Genomic DNA, 22004 nt, shown 5'->3' on the forward strand with positions numbered 1-22004 from the left:
CTCTGTTGGGGCGACACCTTTTTCCTTAGTGTATGGCATGGAAGCAGTCCTGCCCGTCGAAGTAGAGATCCCTTCCCTGCGAGTCTTGTCTCAGGTGGAGTTATCCGAGGCGGAATGGATGCAACAAAGGCATGAGCAGTTGAACCTAATAGATGAGAAGCGATTGAAAGCCATTTGCCACGGTCAAACCTATCAGCAGAGGATAGCTAGATCCTTCAACCAAAAGGTGCGTCCAAGACACATCGAGGTAAATCACCTAGTCCTAAGGAAGGTACTGCCAGTCTTTCCTGTTCCTGGAGGTAAATTTGCCCCAAACTACATTGGTCCATATGTGGTTAAAAAGGTGCTTCCGGAGGTGCCCCGATTCTCGCAGAGAAATGGATGGTCGTGAGTTCTCCAATCCTGTTAATTCGATCTTTGTAAAGATGTATTATCCTTGATAAAACCCGACATTCGCAGCAAAAGTTTCAGTGTTTGGCTTTATACCTTTGAATTGCAAACATTTCACTGATGAATAAATGGTTTCAACCAATTTCAAGTTAAGATGTTTACATTGGCTTTAATTTCTGCATGGTTATTTTGTCGATCAGTATCATTGACTTCAAAGGAGAAGTCTATTTAGACAATCTGATAACTCATGTGGAATGACTTGAATGTGTCGAATGAGGTACATCGGGATGATGAAAGGCAAGTCCTATCCTATATACAGTCCCATGCACTAATCCCCAATGAGTTGAGTGGAAAAATTTCATGTCTGCAAGGTAAAGGGTTATCTCGCAAAAGGTACGGCAACCGAAATGACGAGAGGCGGTTCATTTCTCTATCCCAAACACTACAGGTTATCCATTGTTTTGCCACTTTGAGCCTAAACACTTGGAGAAATTCTTTCAAATTACCCCTATCAAGAACTACCCCACATCGGGGCAAACTGGAGGTAAGTCAGCATTATAAGGTGAAAAATGAGTAGAAATTTTCTTGCTCTCACTTGCATCAATCTCCGAGTGTTGCTTTTTTCAGATGAATTCACACGAAATTCAAGTGCCTTAGGATGACGAAGAGCATTTCTTTCTCTATCCTATACACACTTTATCCTTTGCTAAGCCCAATTGAGCCTGCAAATTCGTTTCTTAAAACCAGTTGGTGATCATCCCCCACATTGGGGCAAGGTAAAAGTTGTCACCGCCGAGCAGCATATTCAGAATGTCAATCGAAGGCAATTACCCCTGGAAGTCTAATGTTGAATCATTCAGTCAGAGTATAGTTGGCCAACATATGCATTGTAAACAGCGTATGTCAAGTGTAAAAAAAAAAAAAAGAGTTCAGTGGGCAAGAAAGAGCAGTGTGCCTGGTAAAAGCAAGGCCAATGCCCAAGGATGAAAGATAAGTGTATCAAAATCATCCCCAGTGGGATAGTCATAGTCCTACAAATTTAAAGAAGTGGTGAATTCAAGCCCAATGAAGCATTCGCTGAAAAGACAACTCCCAAGAATGAACAAGAAGACCGGTGACAATGCCAAGATGATCACCAACTTATTCACCCCAATTATACACATTTTGAGCCTAATGATCCATTCATTTCTCAACCCATGAGCCTAGCCTACGTTACGTCCCTTGTAAAGTCTCTTCAGATTAGGGCACTTGAACTAACGAAGGATTCAGATGTTTATAAGCTTAGCTCGAAGAAGTGCGAGCAAGTCCATTTCTATCTCGTTTTGCAGGGTTCTTGACTTGTAAACCCGGAGACGATTGCGGAGTATTGTTCTTTCAATAGCCTTGACTCAAAGAGTCCCCTTTTGCTAAGCCATTGACCAAGCCCATGTTACGGTCCTGACAAAGACCTCTCAGATTGGTAAGGTCGTGCCGCTTGCGAGAATACTCGGACCCTTGTTCACATGATGAAGGTGAGATGGAGTGATTCTCATAAATCAGCCTTTTTCAATGAGAATGAGAGAAAGCCCTTTTAGATCGGAAGTCCCTCATTCGGCATTTTCAAGGCACCCACTTGTAAGTTCGGATTGTCTTGTCATGATTGTTCCCAATGAGTTTGTAATACCGATTTGACAAAACCATCGTGCATGAAAATCAGTTGAAAATCATAGTGCATGTGTATATGTGTTCTTGACAGTGTGCGAATGCATATTACATGTTACTTAAATCCGTGTCTAACAGGAGACACACCTTCAGAGTTGGAGATATCGCCAGGTACGTATATCTCTATTCCTAGGATGTCTATGACTATCTAGGTGTCCCTAACCTGTTCGAGCAATCGTCAGGACCCACATTTGATCATTTTTGCGATCTCTAGATGCCTTTGATGATGTTTAGGTGTCTATTGATCAAGCTTTTTCAGGTACCTCTGATGATATCCAAGTACTTTGTCAAGGAACCCTTGAACACTTGGGCTAGCCCCTTTGTTCACCAAATCACAGATTTTCATACAATCTCGAGAAGATTCCCCTGTTACTCACCTATGAGCAGGTATAGGTGAGGCGGCCAAATCTTTGCATATGAGCAGGTATATGTAAAGGTCGGAATTCTCCCCAAATCTCAGGTATTCCCCCGCTACTCGCCTATGAGCAGGTTGGGTGAAGTGGCCAAATCCTTGCATATGAGCAGGTATATGTAAAGGTCGGAATATTCTTTCAACCCCAGGTGTTCCCCCGCTACTCGCTTATGAGCAGGTATAAGTGAGGCGGCCAAATCTTTGCATATGAGCAGGTATATGTAAAGGTCGGAATATCCTCTTGACTTCAAAAGTTCTCCCCGCAATTCACTTATGAGCAGGTATAAGTGAAGCGGCCAAATCTTTGCAAACACCTATGGAGATGTATAGGTAGTTGGTAAAGATCGGAACTGTTGTCACGAATCCAGATGATGATTGGATACGTCGAGCTTTCTTCGTGTGTTTTGACTTAACTGCAGATCACCGAAGTTCATCAACGTATATCAGGCAATACCTATGGGACTAAGCCCATACATTTGCCAAACAACATACAAAATCAGAGTCGTGCCCCGAATTGCATTATCTCACTCCTGTCAGGTAAGTAATTCCAGGTATGTTTTCCACTCATGTTAGCATACGTCATTTCTTAATGCATTTTAAAATGGGACTCATAATCCCGACAAAAACAACATTCATTGCATTTGCATGGTTGAAATTTAGGTATCATTTAGTCTTTGAATGCAACCTCTACGAGCTCACCTTCAAAGAGGGGCAGCTGTTGACACCTAAATTTTGGCGTATCATTTAGTCGTAATTTGTATAGAAAATTAGGGATTAAATTTTTAACCCCTAAACAAAAATATTTAGGTTGCATAACATATAGTTTAAATTCATTTTAGATTAATTGCATTTTGCATCGGACCGGCGGTGACGAACGAGCTTAAATTTCATCGAATGGGACTCGGCTCGCTTGGAATGCAAGGGCCGGAAATTACAAGTCAAACGGGCTCGGTTGTTTGAATTTAAGCTTAATTCAGCCCATTATCCTTAATTAATTCAGCCCATTTAAATTAAATTAAAATCTAAGCCCATTAGGACTAGAGAGCCCATCTAATTGACCTAGATTAGTGTTATATATACATCATTAGGTCAGGATTTTAGGGAGAACATCCGAGTTTTGTTTTCTCTCATACCCAAGTGGGTTGAAAAGTGGGGCCTCTCATAATTCCCGGAGCAGAATTTTCAGAGAGAACAAGAAACACTCGTGAGTGAGAGAGATTGACGGCTGAAAAAAGAGAAGTTCTGTCCTCCCGCGGTGGTTCCTTCGGTGCTTGGCAACCATCCATCATCGCCGCACCAACGCTTCCGTCGTTCGAGAGATTCGGCCATTGAAGACCCACTGCCAAAGCAATAAAATCTAGTCAACACTAGACATGATCGAGCGGTGGTTTTTGTCTTGAGTGGTCCAAGCTGAGAGTAACAAAGGAGGGGAGATATTCACGAAGAAAAGAAAGGAAGTAGAGGCTGTGAATAAAAAAATCAAGTGAAGACAAAGTGGTGTTGCTGCTTTGCTGTTCGCTGGTCCAATTTCTCGTTGCAGCTCTCGCCGTGCCGGTCTCTGTTTCCTACAGCGTTCTCAACATTCCACGAGCGTCCTTGAAGCTTTCCGCTGGTCTGGTTCGTTGGTGATCGTCCCGGTGTGTCAAGTGATCTCACTCAAACGGCAAGCTGAGTTATCTGAAGCTCTCGCTGGCCGCATTGTGAGCACCTCACCAATACCGCGACACCGAGAAGTCTCCATCGACGGTCCTTGCCGTGGCACTGTACCTCTAGCTAAGGCGCCATTGTCCTTGTCACCGCAGCCGGTTGAGCCCCTCATTGACGGTCCTAGCTGAACCGCCACTGCGAACTCGTCGAATCACTATGAGCCATTGTCACTGTCGTGAGAACCGTGTCCGCCATCGATCACCCACCATCGGTCACCGTCCCGTGATCCGCAAACTCGATCCGGCATCAAGCTCGAATTTGGAAGTTATCCGTAAATTAGGTAAGAAACTTTATCCGATATCGTTTCAAATATTTAAATTCCTAATTCGAGTGATTTTGTTGTCTTTAGTTGGTTAGTAGATATATTTGAATGATGCATGGCATATTCGCAAGATTCCAAAAAATACACTAAGTTAGGAAATTCCTAACTTAACAACGTGTCGGGACGACTATCCAATCTCAACCATGAGATACGATACTCGGTGGTACGGAAAATTTTCATCCTATCCATAACTATTTGGATACGATAATAGATTTTATTTTGTTCCCAAATTCAAACGAATTGCCTTCCATCAATATCCATAACCACATGGATATGATCGTCGGTTTATATCGTTTCCTTAATTCAAAGATAATAAAAAAATCTTGCAGATCGCGTGGACTGGTTTTGATCGTGGTGATTATCTATCTATTTGATTTATTTCCTTTAAAAAGAAAATTCCAAAAACAAGATTAGTTAGGATTTGAATTGATTTTATTAGAAGATAATGATGCATGTTTAGGATAGGTTTAGAATAACTTTCTTTGAATAAGTCGATAAGATAACTTTTTAATTTAAATTAGGAATTAGAGTAATTTATTTCCTAGTTTGATTTAGATATTATCCTGATCTCGATGGTTCATTTTAGGGTAATTCTTGATTTCGAATTTTCATAAAAATACCAAAAAGAAGCCACTTTAGGATAGATTAAATTATCTTTTTTTTTTAGAATAGATTGCATGTTAATTTAGGCATTTTTTTAATTCCGAATTTCATTGAAAAAATACCAAAAATAAATCATTTGTCCGTCATTAATTAGGTCACGTCGATGCATGACATATAGTTTGCATGTTAGGCTGCATTAATCGCATGTTAATTTTTGCACGTTATTACATATAGGTTGGCTTTCATTTAAATAAGTGAAAATCCTAAAAAATATTGAGTGAACTGCTTGTTAATTAGAAATCATATTAGGATTGTTGATGTGATTTTCTAGCTAACAATGCAGATGCTTACGTTGCTTCGAGGTAAGTAATTCTCCCAATCTTGCAATTTATTTAATGTTTTGATTATTGGGTGTTACTTTGGTGGTTTGCGCACCCGCATGAACATCTCACATATTAGTGATTAGGCAATAAAATGGATCCAGACTGCATGCATAAACATTTTTGAAAAGAAAAGGTACCGAAAGGGCGTTAGACTAGATCTAGCGTAATCAAGTCCCCGAGCTTAGAATCTCTAGTTCGTAGGAATAAAATATATCTCCCTATGTTTTATTTAGGTTTCTAATCAACCTACCATAAATTGATTAGTGACGGCTCCAAGCATGAAAACTTTTGCATGTTAAAAGTTTAAACCCTAAGTTGCGAATTGGTAGGGCTTGGGACGGCCCGAGTTAGGCTTAGTCTTAACAATCTATTAGCCTGAGAAAATTTTAGGTCGCGACAGCTTGGTTAAGAAATACTGAAAGAAATTAAACAGGGCAACGACTAATGGACACCTGCATCAGAAGAATAGTTTAAATTTGACAGAAAGATGCCCGCGCTCTTATCCAGCGAGCATGTGCTCTCCATTGTTTGGAGTTATTTGGCGGAGTTTCTATGGATCAAATTGAGAGTACATCTCATTTTTTGATACCACTGAGGCTTGCAATCACGTTCTTACTTAAGGATTAGTCGATTTTTAGTACCTAATCAAGACTTGGCTTTACCCATGTCGTAGACTTTTTCTATTTCTTCTGGATTTCATCGTCTTCGGAAGTGTTGAATGAAACGTTGCCATCATCACCACTATCCTGACGCTTGTGTGCACCTGCAAGTTTTGGCCACTTTTCCGCCATAGCCCCCGACAGCACTAGTCTTTTATTTTTCTTTTTGTTTCTTTTCATTGCCTTTGCATCGAAATTTTCCTTGGATGTTTTCACACACAGACTTAGCCTAACAACAGGCAATTCTTTTCAAATTTTATTCAAAAAGAGTTGTTTATGCAGATTAGGTTGTCCAAAACAAAAGACAAATGCCATGTTGATTATCTTTACTATCCTTGACGGGTACAGATAACCTAATTTTCTTGCATAAGTGATGGAGGATAACACAACATTGCACTAGCATCGGGGAGTTTACCGCTTGAGCTCTTGGTTTGCAATGTTTAAGCGCATTGTCAATTTGTAAGGTAGGAATCGCAGGACCAAAGTGAGTAGGCTAAATCCCAATGGCGTCAACAGCAAAGTAAACTTCTTTGATAGGGAATAAATTGGAATTGGTGAATATTGATCCGGTTGCCAATACCATGTGGGGACCCACCCACCCTTTCCACCCGGACTGAACTCTCTTTCTATATATATATATAAATCTTATGTTTCATAATATATATATATATATATATATATATATATATATATAAATCTTATGTTTCATAATCCTAATTAGAGTACCCTTCGGGTCTTCCCTAATTCATTTCATTCTCCTATTAAACACTCATGCATTCTCTCGCAGCTTGCTCTCAGCACTCGTAGCTTCGCTCGCCGCTCACCACGTTCGTTCTGTAAGTTCAAAACCCTTATTGCCATTTGCCCCTTTTTTACTTTCTTCACTCAAGTCTCACACCTCTCTCTCGTAGCTTGCTCTCGGCGCTTGCAGTCTCGCTTGCCGCTTAGGACGCGAATTGCTCCTTTCATAGCCTTGCTCGCTCACGTTTTGCTGGTGATGCAGTGTGTTATATCTCCTACCACTTTTTTGTACCGAAACATTTCCTATTCCCAGGACACGGCCGGTTCCATGGACCTACCTGAGAACCGAACCAGACCAGTGGTGCGGTTTCCGAGTGGGTCCAAGAATCGGTGGGCCGGTTCCCGATTCCATAAACTGGAAACTGGTCTGTCTGGTCTGGTTCCTAGTTCTAAGGTGGGAACCGGCCCACCTTTGAATGTATCACCTCTAGTTGTGAAATGTTCGACGACTACACAGGAAGGTGTTTTCAACATGAATTTGGGTAATGGAGATGGGGATGCGACAACTAGCGAGCTCCTCCGAGCTCAAGCCCACATATGGAACCACACATTTAGCTTCATCAACTCAATGTGCCTAAAGTGTGCCATTGAACTGGGCATACCTGACCTAATCCATCACCATGGCCAACCCATGACCCTCCTCGAACTCGTCTCTGCCCTCCATATTCAACCCACCAAAGCTCACTGCATCCATCGCCTCATGCGCATCCTCGTCCACTCCGGCTTCTTCGAGCTACGGGACCTTGAAGAAGCAGATCGCCAAACTAGGTATGTGCTCACCTGTGCGTCCCGGCTCCTCGTAAAGCACAACCCCTCGAGTGTTGCACTCTTTGCGCTGATCACACTCGAAGCTTTCTCGATGGACCAGTTTCAGCATCTGAGCGAATGGTTGAAGGATGACGAAGATTTCCATCCATCAACATTCGAGATGGCGTATGGCGTAACCGCGTGGGAGTTCGCAAGGCGAAATCCCGAGGTCAATCGCTTGTTCAACAAGGCCATGGCAAGCGACTCGAGTCTAATAGCGAAGGTGGTGGTGGATACATGTGGGGGAGTGTTCGAGGGGCTGAGCTCGGTGGTCGACGTTGGAGGTGGGACTGGGACGATGGGTAAGGCCATCACGGAGGCGTTTCTGTACATGGAGTGCACGGTGCTCGATCAGCCACACGTGGTGGATGGTTTGGTCGGAAGTGAGAGGTTGAAGTTTGTCGGAGGCGACATGTTTGTGGAGATTCCCCCAGCGGATGCAATCTTTCTCAAGGTAAGTACTATGCCTCTATGTTGTATCTCAAATGATATAGGTAGTCCATGGTTGCAGTTCAAATCTACTGACCGAATAATTTGATTTTTACAATGCACATAACTTGACTATGAAAAAGAGTATTTCCCTTTTTCATTCTGCTGTGGAGAAAAAAAAAGTCTCCTTTTCTATGGTTCAATAGAATTTTTGTAGTTTAATGCTAGTATTCTTTTAGATTTCTTTGGATGTGTATTGTGTGCTTTTTATGTCTATTTTTGGAATACGAATTGAGTGTTCTATACTTTATAAATAGGTGTTAGGTACGTTAAGATTAATTTATACAGTTAAGAAAGTTTCGGAAATAAAAAGATTATAATTAATAAAAGACAAATTAGCGTGTAAGGATTTTGGTCCGTCTTTTCTAATATAATTTCAATTGTCATGAAAGGAAATGTAAAAATTTAGGGATTTCTTTACAATCATTTTGAATATAAATATATATAGTAAAAAATGTATCATTACTTGCCAATTATCTTAGTTGTCATGAATTAGATTTTGTCCATATTGTTATGTGTTGTCCAAATACATGTATGCGTTTTCTCATGCAAATATTTTTGCAAAAATTTGAGTTTAAAGTGGCCATTGAATTTGCTTAATCAAAAGTACAGATGAATACAACTAAACTGGTTAGATTTTTCCATATCATGAATGTATCTATGAGCAACTCTCACATGAACTATAACATGGACAGTACTCCATTATAGTGCAAATCTTGGTAACCTATGTATATGAATGAAGAAGAGAAACTCTTTCTATGCAAATTATTTTGTTTGTACATTACAATACCAATAAGAACCTTAACCTCCAACTAGTTGACCAAAACTCATGCGAATACAGTGGATATTACATGACTGGAGCGATGAGAAATGCATTGACATACTAAAGCGAAGCAAAGAAGCAGTGTCGGGTCGAGGCAAGGTTGGAAAAGTGATTGTGATAGATATGGTAGTAGGAAATCAAACAGGAGATCATAGATTCACCGAAACGCAACTCTTCTTTGACCTGGAAGTGATGGTGACCTTCAATGGGAAAGAAAGGGACGAAAAGGAATGGGAAATGTTGTTTGTTGATGCTGGCTTTAGCGGTTACAAGATTGTTTCTCACCTGGGCCTTCGATCTCTCATTGAGATATATCCTTGATTATATTACTGCTTACTTGATTTCCTTGGTTAATCTTTGTTCTACTTTTCCTATTAATTGACAATCGATTGTATTGGAACTTAAATCGATGTTATAATAGTCTTCATATGTTATCATTGAATAATCGAGTGACATTTCCAAATTGGGTCCGTCCATCTCTTCTTTCGTCGACTACGATGATACTTATTTGTAGAATCATGCCTTATTGGAAATGAATTATTTTTAGGTTATCCTTGTTCAAAAATTAAGTAAGATACAGAGCACGCATCATTATTAGGGTTTCGTAATTTTATTGTGGTGGGATATTTTCCTAGGAATGTCCACTATAGAGCAAGCAGGGAGCCATAACAATTAACACATTAAAGAGGCTCTTCGATCTCCAAAGTATTTACAAATGGACTTACATTTCTAGGGATGGTCAATCTACCAGTCCCCAGTGAAATTAGATTTAGTGGGGGCAATGAGCAGTGCGTCTCCAAATCTATACTATGATCTTCCTTCAAAGTTTAGAGCACCGATCATCCAAATCTTAGTTCAAATAGGGGTACATTAAAGAATGGCTCAACTAAAAATTTATTAATAATCAATGAGAAGAGTTTACAATATCACTGAACTTTAGGCTTTTAATTAAGATTTTTAAAAAGGATTTTTAACTAATAATTTACTCATGCAAAATAAGCCCATCGGTGTAGGATTTCTTTTGGAGCTTGCACAAATTCCGAGGAGATGCGACGTGGATGTTTATATGGGTAAAAGGTGGGAATGGGTGAATTGGGTCGATGATGCCCCGTTGCATTATCATAAGAATTTTATGCCCGTATAAAATGTTCAGTCTGGAATAATAGCTACTGCTTAGTGAGTCCGTCATTGTTGCTCCACCACGGTACTAGTGAAACTAGAGTCGAGGTTATAGTATGCCATGACACAATCAAACCTACCATATTGAATATGTGCTTCGTGAAGTTGAGGAGTAATCGGAGACTTCGAACCTACGGCCAAGTGGGCTCTACACTTTTTATAGCCAACCGTCGGTGTACGATGAATTCAACTTTTATAGTAATGGAGATCTGTCAAAATAATATTTAAATCATATAATAGTGCCACAAAAGTAAGGGGAATATATAGGCATTTAGTTTCGGTTCCGGTATGCTCAAAAAGAGGTTAGGGCTTATCGTGCTTTAAGTCTTCAATTACTTCAGATCAATGTCTATATCTACAATCTATAGTCTAACTAATAAACTTTTGCGCGGTAAGTGCAATAGAAGGGAAAAAAAACTATAACCTAAGAACAGCATTAAGTGTGGCAAGCAATTAAGGTTATTAAGGGTCAACTGAATAATTCTTGCAGGTGGAAATTGTTCCAAAAGTTTTAAACCGATTATATGACCGTTAATTCAGTCCTAAACTTTTTAATATGACCAACTTAGTTTTAAACATTTTGTTGATTTTTCAATGTAGCATGTCCGGCTAATTTTGGTTGGTAATTGCTGACGTGGTAGTATAGTTAGTACCAGCTATCATATGTGACATGGCCGACGACTGACATGGGCGAAACGACTTCATTTTGCAATTTTTTAGAAAATTATTTTTTCTTTTTTCCTTTTCTATTTTTTTTTTCATTTTCTCCTATTCTTTCCTCTCTTCCCGCTGCCAGTTGCTGGGGCTTCGATGATGGCTAGTGAAGGTCGCCGGTCACAAGCAGGGGCCTCCCATATCTTCGCATGGTCTAGGTGAGGGTCGCAATTCCTTGTCGGTGCGACGCCCTTACTACATCTGGGCAAGGGCATTGTAGCCATTGGCTATGGTCGGCGACTTCGCTAGCCTTCGCTTGCGATCGGCGGAGGGAAGAGAGGAAAGAATAGGAAAAAAAATAAAAATTCAAAGTATTTTTAAAAAATTGCAAGGCGACATCATTTAAGTCCATGTTAGCCACCAGCCATGCCACATAGAATGCCTGCAGTTTACTGGACCGCAACATCAACAATTCCTAACCAAAATTGGCTGGATGGACTAAATTGAAAAATCGACAAAAGATTTAGGACTATATTTGCCAAATTTAAAAGTTTAGGACTAAATTGACAACTGTACAATAGAATGAAGACTTTTTGGATAATTTTCTCATTCTCACTAACAATGTGAGATGTTGGAATCTGCCATCAATGGAGAACTAGATAATTAGGCAGATTTGCCTCACCACGTTTAATTGTCAAACTACTACTTTCTTGATACCTTTCTCCTGAACTAATTTTCATCCCATGGAAAATCTCAAAGTAGCACCCCTCGACATATTGACCCCAAACTAATTTTTATCTCACAAAAATTTCCAAACTTGTACCTGGTGACACATTTACTCCAAACTAATTTTTATCTAAAAAAATCAAACCGGTACCCTTGACCCAAATCTACCTTCCCTTATCATTCCATTTAATATTTCATTACAAATCATACTTGCCAAAACACATGACAGAAGACTACATGACTTATCTGATGCGAAGAACAACAGATCCAACGTGGGCTGGCACGTATGCAATTTAACATAGGAAGATTTGGGTCATGAGTACCAATTTTGGATTTTATGTGAGACAAAAATTAGTTTGAAGTAAATGTGTCATCGGGTACTGATTTGAAATTTTTCGTAAGAAAAAAAATACTTTGGGATAAATTTGTCATAGCGATATCAGTTTTAGATTTTTTTTTGTAAGACGAAAATTAGTTTAAGATAAATATGTCATGGGTACCAATTTGACATTACTAATGGTATTAACCCTTATTGAAAGATGATTAAAGGTAAGCAAAGAACACATATGTATTATTGACATCATCACTAAATTTAATTTACTTGAGATTTTATAGTTACATGGTACAACAATCTTCCAAATGGTTTTATAAGCGTCGTGTATTTTTAAACTATTAGCACTTTTTGTTACATCTATAAGTTGAAATAGCAAGCGCGTTATTAAAAGGTAGTTGCCAAGTTGATGATTCTATATTGAAACAGATTGTCTTCTTTAAAAGCATAATCCAATAGAGAACGATGCAGATCATAATTCATATCTGCTGCCGCAATTAAACTGGGACTATCTTTTGGGATCAGCTAAATTTAAAAACTTCACCATCATATCTAGAAAAATCTAACGTCTTTGTGACTCTCATCATAATAAAGAAGAAAAATTGAAAAAAAGCAGTGTGTTTTGCATGATTGAAACGATGAGAAGTTGATGGCATTGGAGCTTGCGTTCGACTTGGCGATGATGGTGGGAGCATGCTGCGAGAGGGAGGAGTGAAAAGGAATCGGCCAAGCTCTTTCTTGATGCTTAGGTTCGGCGGTCATAAGATACATCACATCTTGTGTTAGATTTCCGATCCCATATTGAGGTTTATCCTTCATGATTTGGTCATTTCTCTCTGTTTTTTGTTTTACCCTCTCTTTATTTTTATTTTTTTGGGTGATAAGATGGTATGGCTGTTGACTAGTTGTGATTAAATTGCTGTTACATTGCCCGTAATGTAATAAACATAGAATTTTTGATTTGATAATTCAGGGCCTAAATACTCAGTCGGAGCATGAATTTGTATGCATGCTCTGATAGGTAGAAAAGTCCATTTGAACAAACTAATGCAACCGATAAGATGGGGTCTTCGATGGTAATGGAGATTACTGGTCTTAGGTTCAAAGTTTTATTCTGAGAAATCCAAGAGTACTAAAATACTGAATACAGTAGGCCGATGTTATAGATAGTGCCTTTAAGGTCGTCCAAAGAGGTGGATTAGTCAAGATGCGAGAAAGCTGGTTAGAACGCTACCTATTCACTGAAACAAAAAGAAAAACTAAAGCAAATTGATTCGCCTCTAGTCATTTGGGTTATGGACTAGGTCGGGCTCTGAAATTGGGCCCGTTAATTTAGTAAGGCCGAAGTTTAAGCTTGTGGAAAACCTAGGTTAATTCTATAAATACATACAAATACCTCATAACTCGGGGGCAGTCACATTCGATTGACAATGGACTTGGCCGCTATCCTCACTGAGCCAACGACTTCGTTTTCCTTTGCAGGTTTACTCCAGAGTTTCTTACGTTGCCCAGCCGTGATCCGTGAGTCCCTTTGTCGAGCACACCATCGACCTGCCCTATCCAAGGGCGAGTACCACCCTTCACTGTGAGCCGAGCCACCAATGAGCACCTCACAGACAGCCTTGCCACCTTTACCCGTGAGTCCACCAAACCGAGCACCTCACCCCCCGCGGACCACCTTGGCCATGATTCATCATGAGCCACCGTCCCACACCTTCACCATTCGTTAGTTTGAAATGGGAAACGATATCCTCGAATTAGGTGAGAATCTATCAAAATTCGAATACTTGATATTATTGCCTAATTCATTGATATCGAAAACTAACGTGATCTTTTGAGATTATAGACATATACCCTAAATTAGGAAATTTTTCTAATTTGATAACGTGCGTAGGTTGACAGTCTGATCTCATGCCCGAGATATGACTAGCGACCGCACAGAAAAATGACCAATTCGAGATACGATTTGCCGGTTTTATTTGTTTCCCAATTTGAATCAATTTGAATATTTGGTGCTTATTTTTTGTGATTTGATGCCTCTCTCTTGCTATGGATGGTTATCCTTTCTGGATTTGTTTCCCTTATTTGAAAAATACAAAGAGATCAAGATAAAATTTCTAATATATGTCTTAGATAATCTTTTCTTAATAGATTAGGATAAATTTATTCTAGATAACCTTGCATGCTAGGATATATTCTAGAATAAATCTATCATCATTTATTAAGAAAACATTATCTAAAAAATCTACCCTAGAAATCTTATCTAATCTTTTCGTATTTTTCAAATAAGGAAACTAATCAAGACAAGATAATCACCCATAGCACGAGATATGCATGACATCACAAAAAGATGAGCTCAAAATATCCCTATCAATTCAAATTTGAAAACAAATAAAACCAGTAAATAGTATCCCATGGCATCATGAAGATCGGATTGGCCGATTTTTCGTGCGGTCGCGAATCGTATCTCGGGCATGAGATCGGACTGTCGACCAATGCACGTTGTCAAATTAGGAAAGTTTCCTAATTTAGGGAATATGCCCTTAATCTCAAAAAATCATGTTAGATATCGATATCAACAAATTAGGTAGAGATAGATCGACACAAGGAGTAGCAATTTGGGGTCGGTGCAGGAGCAGCCAAGGAAACAGCAAAGTCATGGCTAAGGTCGTCGATCTGCAGGGAGAGGCACCGGCGAGGGGTCGTCACAGAGTGAGCAGCAGCTGTTGTCGTAGGAGGCACCAGCGAGAGGGGTTGTCTTGGCCAAGAAGGAGGACCCAGCCGAGAGACCTCTCTTGCTATCTCTCTCTCTCTAGCGTTTTTCTCTCAATATGTTTTTTGAATTCTCTCTGAATGTCACCCCTTTTTCGTGAAGACCTTATATCTTTATGTAGTGTAAATCTAGGTCTTTCACTGGCTTTTTCATTGTGGCCTTGTTAAATGATGGACTTTAATTGACAAGGTGTCTCCCTAATTAGATTCTTAGTGGGCAAAATTAAGCGCAAAATTGGGCCAATCAAGGCCCTTTTCCATCATGATCTTCGGCCAACTCCTATAGTGCATGGGCTTGATTGAATTTGGGCTCAATTAATGACAAGCTCAATCTTTGTAGGGCCTATTCTGATTAAATTCAAAGCCTTTAACTTGAATGGGCTCAATCAATAATCCTGATTTTTTGGCTTAAAATTTCGGCCACTACTGATCCCTTAGCTTGGCCGAATTTTGCCTCCAATGCAGGCGTAGCTCACGTGACTAATTCAGGTCCAATTAATGAACTAACTATATGATGAATACTCATAAAAATTAAACGCTATGAAATTATATTTATTATTTTTTTTAGAAGCTAAAGATTAGTCCCTAATTTTCTATAAATGATTAGCCAAAATTTAAATGTCAACACCCATTATGATAGAGTGGCAAATCAAGTTGATGATTGGGTAGCCAAGACCTCTCTTTTAGATACTCTTCCCTTTTCTTGGTTAATCCGACCTCCCTAACCTTTGTGGGACGTACTATGTTTTGATGCCCCTTCTTTGGGCCTGTTGTCTAAGAACTTTTGGTGATAAATAATAGTAGTTTTTTAGACAAAAAAAGAAAAAAAAGAAAACTAACTACACAATCAATTTTTGCCAATCTGATTTCGATCTCAATTTGAAAATTGACGTATAAGGAAGGAGGCCCAATCTCATATGACGATAGGCCCAATTTATTTATAAGGAGGCCCAATTATTCGTTGTCCAGTCCAATAGGCGATTGAACTTATATTCTTGTAGTCCAAATTTTAGAATTACTTTTTTCTGCCTTTATGTTATTACCGTGGTACTTAACATAATCTTTGTTTTTGACAAAGACCACAATCTAAAGAACTTATCGATCTTAATAGAACACAAGAAAGTGCATATGATGATTAATTATCTTTCTCGCTCAAAGTCGCTATTATAATTTTTCCCCATTACGGAGGCTATCCTTGGGAGCACGGTCTTGTGTGTACAAAAAGTACGATTTGATTGGGAGCGTCGTCAAAATAATAGTAGTATAGGCGGATTCATGTTGACATTTAATTGTTAATATGATTAGCAGCCCGCGTTATCTCCCTATTGGTTTCGTAATTGCTTACCAGTTACAACTGCTTAGTTTATAAATTGGTAATTTTCGTGCACAAGGTTTGGTCACGAAAAGTTTGTAGTGTCAACCTTGGTGGCGACAATTTATATTTTCACTGCCTCGATAGTGATAACGACATTTAATATCCGATATAGCCCCGAAATTTTTTTGAAGCCGTAGATGATCTATGAGAACATCATCCAGTTGGTCTTTGTTGGAGCACCTACGACAATGAAATTCGATTTGTCACCATTGTTGCCACTACAACGATAAACTAGAGTTGATTAGCTTTAGGGTATAATGCATTTAAGCTCTTGAATTTACGGTGATAATTTAGCACTTATAAGAAATTGTAAATGAATACTATAAAAAAGGCACATAAAAAAAGAAAAGGCTTTTCATTATGTGTGTATTTGCGTGCAGAGAGAGAGAGAGAGAAAGAACAAAGATAAATTATAGAGGGAGAAAGGCCAGTTGTGCATAGTTGAAAGAGAAGGGCGTCGAAAAAGTAAAAAAAAGATACTAGTTTTCTGTGACATTTACTAGCTGAAAGATAACAGGTGTAAGAATTTAACCGGAGGGGCTAATAATTTAAAATGCAATTGCAATTAACTCCAGATTATCTAATAAAAGGCAGCTTTAAAGAATTTCTTGATACAATTCTTTTAACTTGAGTTAATTCAATGTCTAAAGAGCATTGTTTTATTGAGTAATCAAATAAAATATTCATTGAATTGAATGTAAATGGATGGACTCACTATTGAACAGACAAATTGCTTCACATCTTACACCAACCGAGTCGGATAACAACATAACTACATAAATGTCTTATTACGTTGTAGAATAGATTGTATATTAAATGAATTGTTCCATGAGAATATGCTTAGGTATATTTTGAGTGGTAAGTAAAACCTTTTTAAACATATTGATAAAAATAACCAACCCTCGTTATTGTATAGGAATCACATCAGTATATTGTATGACGTTATCTTTAATATAAATAAATTAAGATTGCACGATCTGCTCTTTTTTACAATTCTTATAAATAGTTGAAGATACACACATCATAAATTATAGGTGTGTAAGGGAGATTGAAATTAAAAACCAAGAAAATACTTGTGTTGGGAAAAGTTGAAAATTATGACCCATTGATATGGATCGTATATTTCGGGTCAGCTTTATTTTTAGGTGTTCAATTACAGTTACACCTCTTCTTAACCTCGCCCTCAAGTCAGTGCGATGCTTGCCTGGGAATAAGAATGTTCAAACTAGGCCTCTCAACATCAACATACCAATGTGCGGATGACATGTATTAGGGAATGTGAGATATTTCAACAATCATAGAGATAAGGATTCCATCATCCCTGATGTTTTCCACGTTTGAGGTTATCAGAATGACACTCGTCTTTAATTTTATTTTTAGTTGTTTTCATTGCTCGTGTTTCGCATTGAAACTTCTTGGAGCTCTTTCTTTTGGACGGATATCCTCTTAAGGCTCCATTTGTTTCATGAAATAATTAGTTAACGAGAGATGTTTTCATTATCAACAATAATTTACGTAGAAATATTTTCACCGACAATGAAAATATTTTTCGTTCATTTATTTTTGTAAACGATATAAATAACCATTTTTAAAAAAATATTTTTTAAATTATTCATTTTTCACGAAATAAGCGCATTCAAAATGTTGTTTGATTAAAAATCATTCTGTGTCGGAAAGATCCACACGTGTTCGCTGCTGCTGCTCGTCAATGAATTATCAGGTAAGTAAGAAACGTCCGAATTAAGGAGACTGCAGTTTGATCAAAGAAAAAGAAAGAGTAGACCGTGGACTTGTATAATCAAGAGTAAATGTTCCTTTCGTATTATGTAACGCGTTCCTTTCATGACGAAGCCTTTCGACACGTTTCACCTTTCCCATTGGTACAAGTCGAAGTTTTGTGATAACCTTTCTTGAATTATAATACTGAAATTGCAGTGTTTTCGTTTGCATGTGGCAAGCTTGTGATTTGAACTGAGAATTCACTCTTACAACATCAGTTTAATGTTTTTTTTTTTCCATTGGTGATTCGAACAAAGTACTTTGAGCAACATGCTGGAGAGGGCTAAGTACCTTTGGATGGTGATTCTGCTGATTTTCGACACTTTGGGCATCACTAGTTCAAAGGTGGTGAATTTTTGAGTTGTCTCTCGAATTTTGATTTCTATGACCGCTAGTGTTAAAAAAAACCACCCCATATTGCTCGAAATACAAGATCACAATGTTCCTCGTATGCGTGTAGTCTCTTATATTGGGACATTTTACAGGATATTAGTGATTGATTCGAATAACTACTTGTCCCATTTAATGATTCATTTCGTAGATGATTTCTTTTTTTTTTTTATCTCATTCCTCGTTTCCTTCCATGCATGGACATTTGTTCCACCATTCTACATATTTTAGCTTACACTACAGTTTCCAGACAATCATCCCGTCATTTGCCATTCTTGTTTAAAAGCATTTGGATTGGCTATTTAGACAAAAACTAAAACAAGAAGGGGAAACAATAAAACTCGTCGCACTGTTACACGAATTCAGTTTTGGTCCCCCGACTTATCTCCCGCGACAATTCAAAGACAAAAGTCAACTTCCCGATTGAATATGGGCGGGATATGCTAAGTTAGTACTGACAAATCGATACATGGCACTTACGTGTACGTGTATCTAAAAAAATTACACTTTTGGTCGTCGTACATTTAAGAACGGAATGTTCCACTTTAGTCCATGTACAATATTTTAATTATAAAACCAGTCCTTAAGTTATTTCTCAATAAAAAGTTCATTTCGTTCATCCCATATTTATCTGAAAATTTTAAATAAATGCCAATTTGAAACAACTATTACTTGTAATTCATACGTTTGCAAGTGTGCATTATCGGATTGATGGCCCCATTAAAATTAATTCCATCATATGCAATAATCTTACATCCAAATTTTCAATATAGGTCCATAGAAAAATATCTAGAACTACTTTTATACAAAAAAGATCATTTTAAAATAATTTAACCACAGCTTTAACTTAAATTATTTGACAAAGTTTATAAGAAACATTCAAGATATAGTATCATCAACATCTCCGTATCATATCGATTGTAAAGACTTGCATACGATGTCATTAATCTTAATAAGACTTTCAATCAGATCGGGCACACTTGTAAATGTTTGTTATTTAAGCCGGCGAAATGCAGTTCATTGTCGTAGGTGCAACAATGGTATACAAACTTAACCTCCGAGGATGTATTCACTCCATTTTGGAGGGAGAGTGTTGGAACGACAAGGATGCCAGATTGTCCTAATCCCAATATAGTAGGAGATCTGGTTGAGTTGTGCGATAGTTGTAGTTACCAAATTAATAACCGTAACTCATTGTATTGCTCTCTAGTACAAAATAATAAATCCTCCCCGAAGGTAACAAGAAGAATTGGGATTTATCACCGGGGAGCTAAACTTCCAAGGAATTATTTTCTTGGTTGTCTGAACCATGTTAATCATTGGATGTTCCTCTTTTTATCTTTTATCTCTTTTCTATACATGATCATTATTAAAACAGTTATCTATAATCTAAATGAACTAAGATTGCACGATTTGCTTTTTCACAATTTTTATAAATATTTGAGGAAACACACAAAATAGATTATAGGTGTGTAAGGGAGATTAAAATCGTTACCCTAAAAACCAAGAAAAAACTTGTATCTGGAAAAGTTGAAAATTTTGACACATTGATTTGGCTTTGGCTTGATTAAGAAACAATAAAAGCGATAAATTTGACTAAAGGAAATCAAGGCCCAATTCCCTAAAAAACCCCAAACTTTAGTCTTTTTCCCAATTATATCCTAAACTTTTTTTTGTCTCATAAAAAACCCCAAACTTTTACTTTTGTCCCAAATCTACCCAGTTAACCTTTCGTCCAATTTTTTAATATTATTTTTGAATTTTTTGAATTTTTTTTATTTTTTCTTTTCTGTTTCCTTTCCTTTTCTTTTTTGTTTGTTACACCTTCTGGCCGGTCACCGGAGGCGGGGGCCGGCGAGGTCGGCCCCGCCGGCCGCTGGCGAGGTTCGGCCTCGCCGTTGCTAGCTCTCGCCGGTTGCCGGCGGGGCCGAGCCTCGCCCGGCCACGGGAGGCTCGGCCCCGCGGCTGTGCGAGGTCGGCTCGCCCGCCGGCGGCGTGGCCGAGTTCTCGCCGGATCGGCGAGGCTCGGCCCGCCGGCAGCAGCGAGGTCGGCTCGCCAACGGCGAGGTTCGGCCTCGAGCCAACCTCGTTGTTCTTTGAGGCGAGGCCGACCTCGCCGGTTGCCGGCGGGCCGAGCCTCGCCGGATCGGGTGAGAACTCCGCCACGCCGGCCTTGGCGAGGTCGACCTCGCCAATAGCCGGCGGGTCCGAGCCTCGCCGTGGCCGGCGAGGCTCGGCCCTGCCGGCTATTGGCGAGGTCGGCACCAGTCGGCAGAACCGGCGAGGTCGGCTCGCCAAGAACGGCGAGGCTCCGCCCCGCCGGCTATTGGCGAGGTCGGCTCGCCGGCGGCCGGCGTGGTCGAGCCTCGCCGCCCCGGCGAGGCTCGGCCCCGCCGGCTATTGGCGAGGTCGGCTTCGCCCAACGCCGGCGAGGCCGACCCTCGCCAGCGACCGGCGGGGCCGACCTCGTCGGCCCCTGCCTCTGGCTGGTCGTCGGACCGGCGACCAGCCAGAAGGTGAAACAAAAAAAAAAGGAAAGGAAAAAGAAAAGAAAAGAAAAAATAAAAAAATTCGAAAAAATAAAAAAATAATATTAAAAAATTGGACGAAAAGTTCACTGGGTAGATTTGAGACAAAAGTAAAAATTTGGGGTTTTTTATGAGACAAAAAAAAAGTTTGAGATATAATTGGGATAATGCTAAAGTTGAGGGTTCTTTAGGGAATTGAGCCAGGAAATCAATAAGTTGACATCTACGAAACCCAAAAAAAACTAATTGGCAATTTATCAATTAAGTAGAGAAAAGAGAGGTAATTGAGAGAAGAGTGGTGGACCCAACCACCGCTTAAGAAAAAAAGGTGGGACCCAGCCACCAAGAGAGGGGGAAGAAAAACAGGCAAAGCTCCTCGACTTCTTCTCATTAAATTGAAAAAAAATGTTCAATCCTTTATGCACTTGGAGGTACAGATAACCCGTATTATTCGGGTCACCTATATTCTTAAGTATTCATTGCAGTTGCCACGTGATTGAGAATAATAATGTTCGTAACATTCACAACTCTTTTGAACCTCGCCCTCAAGTCAATGTTCAAACTAGACCTGGGAATAAAAATGTTTAATTATGCCTCTCAACATTAGGGGTGGGGCGTTTAGTTTCAGATGTGAGTTTCGACTTCCGCGCTTTGCAAGGAGACAGGACAAAAGTCTGAGAGTGGGTTAAGAGCTAGAGTAGGACAGACCAAAAAAAAAAAAATAATTAGGGGTGAGCAATTTCAGGTTTCATACAGGTTTCATTTGAAACCTGGAACCTACCTGTTGAAATAGGTTCCTCATTTTTTGGAACGTGGAACCTACTCTACATACCTTGAAACTTAGAATCTACCGTGTCACAGGTTCTAGAGTCTACTCAGGTTCCACCTATATTATTAAACAATTATAGTGAATTATCACCTTTAATGATCATTACTTGATGCTATAATCCACTTACTACAACTTATAGTTAGACATACGAAGAATATAAATTATTAACAAAGTAAAAGTTTCAGTCATAAAATGGAAACTCAGACTAATGATTCCATATTATACACTTATCATCAAACGCCATGGAATACTGCAGGATCGCATGAAGACATAGACTAAGAAAAACACAAAAAACTTGTTTCAGGTTCCAGATTCCACCTACCTAAAACCTGGAACCTACTCGT

The 22004-nt window shown here is 39.2% G+C and overlaps 1 protein-coding gene across 1 annotated transcript; it reads left to right on the top strand.

Annotated features, from left to right (window-relative positions):
- Nucleotides 1-7450: 7450 nt before the first annotated feature.
- LOC115692615 (trans-resveratrol di-O-methyltransferase-like) lies at nt 7451-9418 on the top strand. Its single transcript, XM_030619520.2, has 2 exons — nt 7451-8239; nt 9116-9418. Exons 1-2 carry the CDS (start codon nt 7451-7453, stop codon nt 9416-9418), a joined length of 1092 nt encoding a protein of 363 aa, XP_030475380.1.
- The last annotated feature ends 12586 nt before the right edge of the window (nt 9419-22004 follow it).

Source organism: Syzygium oleosum, unplaced genomic scaffold (assembly GCF_021117445.2).
Source record: "Syzygium oleosum isolate NSW1041296 unplaced genomic scaffold, Sole_v2.1 Sole_v2.01, whole genome shotgun sequence".
NCBI lineage: Eukaryota > Viridiplantae > Streptophyta > Magnoliopsida > Myrtales > Myrtaceae > Syzygium > Syzygium oleosum.